The sequence below is a fragment of the Dermacentor silvarum genome, chromosome 11 (assembly GCF_013339745.2).
Source record: "Dermacentor silvarum isolate Dsil-2018 chromosome 11, BIME_Dsil_1.4, whole genome shotgun sequence".
In the NCBI taxonomy this organism is placed as follows: Eukaryota; Metazoa; Arthropoda; class Arachnida; order Ixodida; family Ixodidae; genus Dermacentor; species Dermacentor silvarum.
In genome coordinates, this window is record NC_051164.1 from 42,186,008 (window position 1) to 42,194,546 (window position 8,539).

The window sequence follows — 8,539 nt, forward strand, 5'->3', positions numbered from 1 at the left end:
GTTACCCGCCCGGCCCGGCCCGCCACGCCTTTACCTTATGCCCGAGCCCGGCCCGAGAACTGCCCGAGCCCGGCCCGAGCCCGGCCCGAGCCCGGCCCGAGCCCGGCCCGAGCCCGACTAGAAACCGGCCCGAACCCGGCCCGAGACCGAAAAATACATGTTTTTCAGAGTTGAGAGGCCCGAGAATAACTCGCTGCACGTTACATGCACACCACCAGAAAGCCCGAGCCCGGCCCGGGCCCGCGTCAAGAAACCCGAGCCCGGCCCGGGCCCGGGTCAAAAAGCACATGCCGGGCCCGAGCCCGGCCCGAGCCCGTGAAAAAACTGCTCTACCCGGACCGGGCTTTCGGGTAAGCCCGAGCCCGTGCAGTTCTCTATTACATGCCGCAACGTGAGGCGAGATGCGGCGAGGCGACACACAGTATGTAGTCGCGAATTGCTTCACGTGCACCTATTTCTCAACTGGAAGCCGCAGCACTGCACTTGAAAAAAATTAATATTATTACAGACACATCTTCGTGTCAACGATTTCTGGCTAGGAGAAGGGGTTACATTGTTTTCATGGTTGGGGTGAAGATAGCTCAAGTCATTCGGGCTTCATATCAGTACTTGAGCATCTAGATAGTGGTGCACCCTATCGTCAATTTCTTTTCAGATGAGCTCTACGGTTTCATTTGGGTTCCCGAAGTTCCAGATTTTTTTTTGTTCCCTTGCCTCATTGACACTGACTGCGCATGCGCGGTGACTCGGCATGGTGCTGTCGCGAAAAGACGCCTGTACTCCTGAGGCGCAGAACGGGCATGACTGAAGAAAGAAACAGCGGACACACGCCTCCTGCTTTTACTAACTTCGGCGACGAGGCAATCCCGAGTACAAGCCGTGAAGACGCCGTGGGTTCTTCATCCACTTTGGACAATTACACTAGGTGAGTCTACGCGCTTGTAAAATCTCCTTTGATTATTGCCACCCGTAGAAGCAATCCGCAATAGAGGCATTGACAGCTGCAGATTTCTTTCGACATTAAAGCGGGCCTTTGGCAGACAGCTTGAGGCTGTACATGGGCGAGTTTATTAGCTTATATCGCACGTCGATGCACGGTTTATGCGAAAAATATTGTCAAGGAAGGAGCAGCTGCGGTTGTAATAAATCTTTTGTTTGGGCCGGTTGGTTCACAGCTGAAAACTTTGACGAGCAGCGCAAGAAACACGGACATAGAAGACACACGTACAAAGTCCGCGTTTTTGTCACGGTTCGTCAAGGTGTTCAGCTGCGGCTGTTTAAGGTTAAGGTTAGGAGCAGTGCCACTACAGAAAGCAAATGTTTTTACCAAAGAATATATTTTTCGTTTGTGTTTGATCCCCGTGCGGAATCATATTGCGGTAGCCCAATAGATGCGGCGTCGCGCTGCTGATCTCGACGTCACGGGTAATCTTCCAGACGCAGCCGACGCAGCGGCCATATCATCGATGATGGCGAAATGGAAAAGCGCTCGAGTGTTTGGGCATACGCGCGCATTATTGAAGTCCGGATGGTCAGATTTAATCTTGAGCCCCAGCAACGGCATTCGTCATAGCGAGATCATGGTTCTGCCGCCGGAAACCCAAGATTTTAAACCCAAGAACTTTAAACGCACCGGACCATTTCGTTGGCGGTCGAGTCAGCATTTTCAAAGAAGCTCGTGAAATTGCGAGCAAATAGCGTAATTTTGCAAAAAAGACAAAGTGGGTACTTTCCGCACGAAAGCTTCGTGGTTTATTGCTGTTCAGGAAACCTAGTACGGGCGACTGAAAGAAAATTGTGAGATGGGTTTAAAATGAACACTGCGCTTATTTGCATCACATATGTGTGGGTCAATCTTGAAATACTACCTTGATGACGCGACAGCTGCGCCCCCTTGGCTCAACTGCGAACATCCGCGTTCGTAGAGCATGCCAAACTTAATCATGATGTGGCTATTGAACAGTTGGTGACCGCCGCTCTTATGAAGCGCGCTCGCAGGCCTGCAGAGCTGTTTATAACTTGGCTGAGCGACTGTTTAGGCCGACTGGCGCACTCACTATACGATAGTTAGCCTAACGTAGCCGAACCTAACTTTACCTAATGGTCTTGTGCACCCTACCCGTGCGCCGCTCATGGGGCGGCTAGTTGGTCTAGCATAGTTAATTTTAGATATAGCGCAAATGAGTACACATGCACATGAAGAAGACACCAGACGCAGACGAGCGCTTCTCCCCGTCCTTCGTGTCTTCTTCGGGTGTATGTGTACTTCTATGCGCTATATCTGAAAGTAAAACAAAGCTTGTAAGCATATATTCGTTTTAAATCGCACATGAACTCGTATCCACTGAATGTGTGTCGTGTTCTAAAGCTGCTACACTTCAATCATATATTCCTGTGAAACTCTTTCTTGTATTGTAGAGTTCCTAATGGCACCTGGGGTGGCCAACTGAACACGCCGTACTACCCGGCTGACGTCACATACACCATGCATGGTAGGTGCTATACGGCGCAAGTAACCCTATCTTTCGACGTGATTGAAGAGGCTAATGTCTGCTATCTGATACGACACGTTCGAACAGAGTCGCCACTGGCTGACAGGTGCATGGTTCTGCACCTGTGAGCCAGCGTTCTGCATGGTTACTTATTCACAAGGTTGCACTGTATAGTCGCATGCTGTTTAGTGCACGAGTGACATGATCTGACAGGTTCTTCGGTGCAGCGATGAAATTGCTTGCACGTGTAAGATTCAGCACTAGTTGCGGTGGCAGTGAACGAATTAACCATGAGCCCTCGCTCCATCCCTGCTCCACATTTAAGTTTAACAGGAAATGTTATGCCATTACTTGGAATGCTTTTCATTCGGGCTGTTTCTTAAAATGGGCAACTACATGATAAGGTAAACAATGCTGCTCTTCTTGTCTTAATTCATACTTTACCGGAAAAAAAGACTGCAACGAAGTCTTGCTGTTGAATTCAATGGCGCAGAACACACTCGGACGAAGTTGACATAGGGCAAGATATTCGTCGGCGATGTTGGGCATGTGATTTGACCTCGTGTGTTTGGGCCCCCTTATGTTCTTTGGTTGTGGATCTCCAACAAGACAGAAAATGTAGCACAAGTGTCATTTGGACTGTTCAAACGAATAAATCATCGTGTGAAGTTTTCAAAGCAGTTTGATATCCAGATTTCAATTACGTATTTCAAGTATATTAAGAGGCGCTTAAAACTGCACGCCTCCAGCTGCACTATTTCACTTCAATGCGAAATGTTAATTTTCTTGAAAAAAAATAATTTGCGATATTACGAAGATACATTTTAGCGTTCCAAGGCCCTTGCAAAGAGTTCAAATAAAAAATGAATAAACAACAAACCCCGTGAGTCACTCTGCATGCAAGTGTCTCCCAATGTCGCGGTATTCGTCGACAAAAATTACTTTTTCGCTTTGACACCAAAACTGGATGGAACATGATCACTGTAAGCACCGCCCACGTTATTCTCGACACAGTCCTGGTGAAGAGCAGCTCGTTATGACGTGTTGAGGCATGCAATCCGTTGTCTCGTGCTTCTATCGCATGCGACGGTAGGTCGTCGAGATACGAGGCGCGCACGGGCTGCCAACCCACCGACAGATAGAAAACAAACAAAACGGAAACCTTTGCGCGGGCAGTTCCAGGCGCTCTTCGTGCTCCAGGCTTCCATATCGCAGCTAAAAAAAGCGACTATTTGTCAACGAACACCTCGACAACGGATGGCTTTTACATGCGCAAGCATTTACATGCTTACCCAACGAGAAAACTGTCCGCCCGTTCGTCATGTAAGACGATCGCTTTCATGGTAGAGCCCGCAGTAGCGAGCGAATTCACATTCGTGCTGCCTATCGCTTCCACTCGCACGAAGCTTTAACCACACGCCGCACCCTGACCCTATTGCAGATCGCTTTCGAGATATTGGGCCGCGCGTCTCTCTTCAACACGAAGTAAGCGGCGAGAACATAGCACGCGACGTTATATATCAGTCGGCACTCTGTCCACATCGCAGATCGCTTTCAAGATAACGTCCGCGCGGCCATGCAATACGGAGCCCCCGCTAGGGTAATTACTTCGACATCTCCCAGGGTAGTTTCTGCGTAAATATTTTGTTGAAAACCCCTTGAATTGCTTTTGCCTCCTGTGGCATCCTACTAGAATACTATCATTGCAACGATGGCGTTAAAAACATTAAATAAAAAGACTTTAACAAATATCAGTAACAAATCGGCTGCTACTCCTCCATCTGTTGTAAACCGTGCTGAATGAACGAATAGTAACGAAAGCGTCTCGTATTTTTGTATCTGGTTCACTAAAATATATCGTATGGTTTATTCTTGTCTTAGTTACCCGTACTATTCCTCAGCGTATCAACACTGCCACAGTAACCGTTGTATAGTGTTTTATTTTAGCTGCACCGAATATTTAAACATCGCCATTTGAACACAGCACAATTCAAACCCTTGAACTCATTACTCGATGAGGCGAACATTACGTCGATGAGAAGTCAAATTCGGAATTGACTACTCAAGAAAATATTACTAATTAAGTTTCTTACTATTTAGTTCACAGCACCTATTTCAACCTATAAAATGTGGCTACTGAGTTTGCAAGACAAATGAACTTGGAACGAATTCTGAGGATGGCACCGGTTTCGAGGTGTGCGCCGTCAGACTTTGGGTAAACATACACTGCTGTTCGACTTACTTTTTAACAAAACACTGCATTACGCATTGAACCACAAAATTAATTGGAATGCCAATGTATTTCGTTGGAAACTTCGACAATTACCTGGAAAGTGTGTAGTCCTGAAAATTTGTTCCAAGGTCATACACATTGGGAAGTCACCGACTAGAATTTGTAAATTGCATTAGGTGCCATAAAGTAATTATCTTGAACTTTATTAGTGTAATTGTGTTAACAATTCTATTGAGCATTTTCATTTCTTCGAAGTAATGTCGGGCTCATCTAATATGTAGCTCAAGGGCTATAATTGTGCTATCTGCCAGTGGATTTTTTTAAATTGGTGCATATCAAAGAAAAGCGCCTGGTACGCAAGAGTAAGGAGGTAAATAATTTGGATAATTAGAGGCCGATTTAAATATTGCCAAAATTCTTAAAGCGACTAGAGATTCACTAAACTAATATAAATTTCTTGAGGAACACTTTGTTATAACGCCACCACACTATGGTTTGAGAGCTGACCTTTCAACACTAACCGCCTCACTTCTTCAGCAAGGATTATTTCTTAAAATGTATTTGATACTATAAAGCACGTAACGTTATTGTAAAAAATGCCAAGCGAGTAATTGTCGAACAGTAGCGAATCAACACGGCGTGCTTTCAGGGCATGCAGACATGGCCGAAAACCGGAGCACCGATTACCGGCCTCCTGTGGCCAGCAACGGCGGCGATCATGCAGTGCCCAGTACAAGCCGCGCTGGCAGGCATGAAACATCAGCCGGTTTGGAATATGACGGAAGGTGAGCCGGGACTTTTGAAGCATTTTTTCGGAGCGTGTTAAAAGGATCAGACAGTAGACCATTTGCAGTGACGAAGATTCTTGCACGATGGCCCCACGCATCGCAGGCTTTCAAAGCGACGCGGGCATTGCTACGATTCATGAACTCGACTGGCCTCAGTGACCGATTTTGAAGTGTTTGACGACCGCACGCGTTCACACTGAAAATACCTCCTTCCCTCTCTCTCCTTTCTTTCTTTTCATCCTTTCTTTCTCTCTCCTTTCTTCTTTTCATCACATGTGCACCCTGTTACAGACTACGCCCACGATGCAGCTTCTCGGGCTGCAACGGCTCGCCAGATTGCGAGGGATCGTCTTTGTGCCTCCCAGCTGTCCCAGAAGGCTTGCTACGATAGCCATCACAGAGTCGTTAGTTACTCATCGGGCTCTTTGGTCGTCCTCTGGATGCCTTGCCGTCACGTTGGCTTGTCGTAAAGTTTTGTTTCCCGCTACTCCGGACCTTACAAGGTCCTACGCCGGATCGCTGACGTCACGTACGAGATCGCTCCATTGGACCGCATCCGCATCATCTGCCGCATCCGCAACTGTCCGCCGTGCACGTCTCCCGACTTAAGCCTTATGTTGCCGGACACCATCCTACTGCTACTTAAGCGCCCAGACGGCGCTCTCGACGGCGGCGGTTCTTTGTTACGCGCCATTCCCGCGCACTGAAGAACGCATCCTGCCGAACATGGAAGAATGCGCCAGGAAGACGGTGAAGATGGCGATCAGAGTAGCGCTCGTGCTGTTATGCCATCTTGGGTGCAGCCGTCTCTCTCTGTACATACTTTGTAAATATAATTTCCTATCCCGTTTGGCTACTCTCATCCCCGATGCAATGTGCAGCAAGTCTTTGCGGTACAACACACGTCTCACACATAATCGGCTTCGCCACGCGGATGAAATGCCATATCAGTGTGCTCAATGCGGCACTGGTTTCGCAGAGAGAGGAACCTTCGACGGACATATGTGGCAGATGGTCACGTCCTATTAGTGTCGAGATTCCTTTAGAGATGCGATTCAATTGGTCGCTCATCTCGTGACGCACAGAGGGGGGCAGCCGTAACAGTGTGATTGGTGTGCATATAAAACCAATCGTCTGCAACTTTTTCATAGAGACGTGAGTGTGTAGCTGTGCAGGAAAACAATGCTGATATTCTTTCATAGCACTGAGCAACATATGCTACGCAACCTAGCGCCATAAACAATTACTGTACGTCTGTCGTCTCTGGGTTGTCGCGCTGGTATTTGACATCAAAGATGCAAAGTATTGCAGGGTTCCTCAAAAGCGTCAGAAGTGGTATAATTTTAATGCGAGATTACCGGCTGTCGACTGCATGCCGCGGGATATTATTTGGCTCTCCAGTGCATGACGTCGTTAGAGTTTTAGAGTGTGCGGTATTCTGGTAAACGCAAAGGAACTGAACGTTTTTTCTGATGCGAGAAGGCGCAAACCTGATTGGCCTGAACGGTGCAGCCACCTTGTGGCATAGAGCTCAGTCACAAAAACGCGGAGCCAACATTGCAGAAACCAAGTGTATTGACACGTGTACATGTTTATCGTTCACCGGTGACCGCGTTTCACCGACTAACAAATGTTAAACGTCATCGCTAGGCACAGGACGCGCCTGCATGCTTCCGAAGTTTCTCGAACGTTATCGGTGCTTCTATCCGTTGTCTGTTGTCACCGACGCTTCCGTAATATGATACTATGACCGACGCGAATGGTCTAGAACTTTCTGGAAGATACGCGGGCACCAAGGAATAATCTGAAACGTTCGATGACTCATGTATAAAAGCCGACGCGTTTCGCCGCTATCGTTGTGCTTCGAGTGTAACTTGCTTTTGTGGGCACAGGTTCGCCCAATAAAGAATCAGTTTCGTCATTCACAGTTTTACGACTATTTGCTTCATCGTCACTACTACGTGAGAGTAGTGCGGGCGTAAATTTTCGGCAGAGGCGTGTAAAAATTTACACGGGCAGTAAAGTGAAATGAATATGGTTACTGCAATATAAGCTGCCTTTGTTTAAGCTCTTTGCTACCGGGTGGCCGTACCGTGCAGGTCGTTCAAGTTCGCGCCTCCGCTCATCCGATAAAACGCCCAGTCCTGTTGCGTTTACAAAAATGCGAGACAAGCTGGATTTCTTTATTGCCTACAAAACGTGACCGTTTTCATACCGTATTTAAAACGTCTTGCATGCAGCGCCCGTTCATCATCATGCGCACTCCTAAGAGGAATTATAGATTCTGAATCATACGTAGACTAGTATAAATAAATATATATAGCGAATGCAAGTTGCTGTGTGTTAACGTGGCTTCAGCGATCATGCCGTGTTCTACAGTTGTACACTTCAATCCTACATCTTCCTGTGAATCTCTCTTGCATTGTAGAATTCCTAATGGCACCTGGGGTGGCCAACGAAGTACGCAGTACTACCCGGTCGAAGTCGCATCCACAACGTACGGTAGGTGTGGGAAAGTTTTTGGTCGCTAATGTATACGGCGAAATACATCTCGCTTTGGACGCGATTGAAGACTCTATAATGTCTGCAATAGGATGCGGTATATTCAAACAGCGTCGCCACTGGCTTACAGGTGCATGGTTCTGTGAGCCTTCGTTCTGCCTGGTTTCTTATTCACAAAGTCGAACTGTAGTCACATGCTGTTTCGCGCACGATTGCGATTATATCTGACAGATAATTTGATGCGGCGATGAAGTTGTGCGCACGTGTAAGATTCAACACTAGTTCCGGTGGCAGTACGTGAATTATCCGGGAGAACTCGTCCATCCCTTGTGCACATTAAAGAGTTTTAGGACCGCAATATGTGCATTCATATACTGCGTGGCAGAAAAGCCAGAACGGGAAATGCACCAGAAGACGTTTCTGGCTATGTGAAAACGGTTAGTCCCACCAGCGAAACAATTAGGCAGGTTTTTCAGTAAAATGGGTTCGGTCCCCGTCGTTATGAATGAAATCAGCTGTTAGGG

General features: G+C 47.3%; 1 protein-coding gene across 3 annotated transcripts in view; it reads left to right on the plus strand.

Annotated features, from left to right (window-relative positions):
• LOC119432535 (oocyte zinc finger protein XlCOF6.1-like) overlaps positions 1-8,539 on the plus strand; it is a 64,186-nt gene that overhangs the window by 24,083 nt on the left and 31,564 nt on the right. Inside the window, exon 2 of one of the 3 annotated variants that reach the window (XM_049658983.1) lies at positions 2,419-2,492. The exons of the other annotated variants lie outside the window; for them this stretch is intronic. Coding sequence (XP_049514940.1) covers positions 2,419-2,492 — 74 coding nt within the window. The remainder of the gene's footprint in view (positions 1-2,418; positions 2,493-8,539) is intronic. 3 annotated transcript variants of the gene reach the window in all.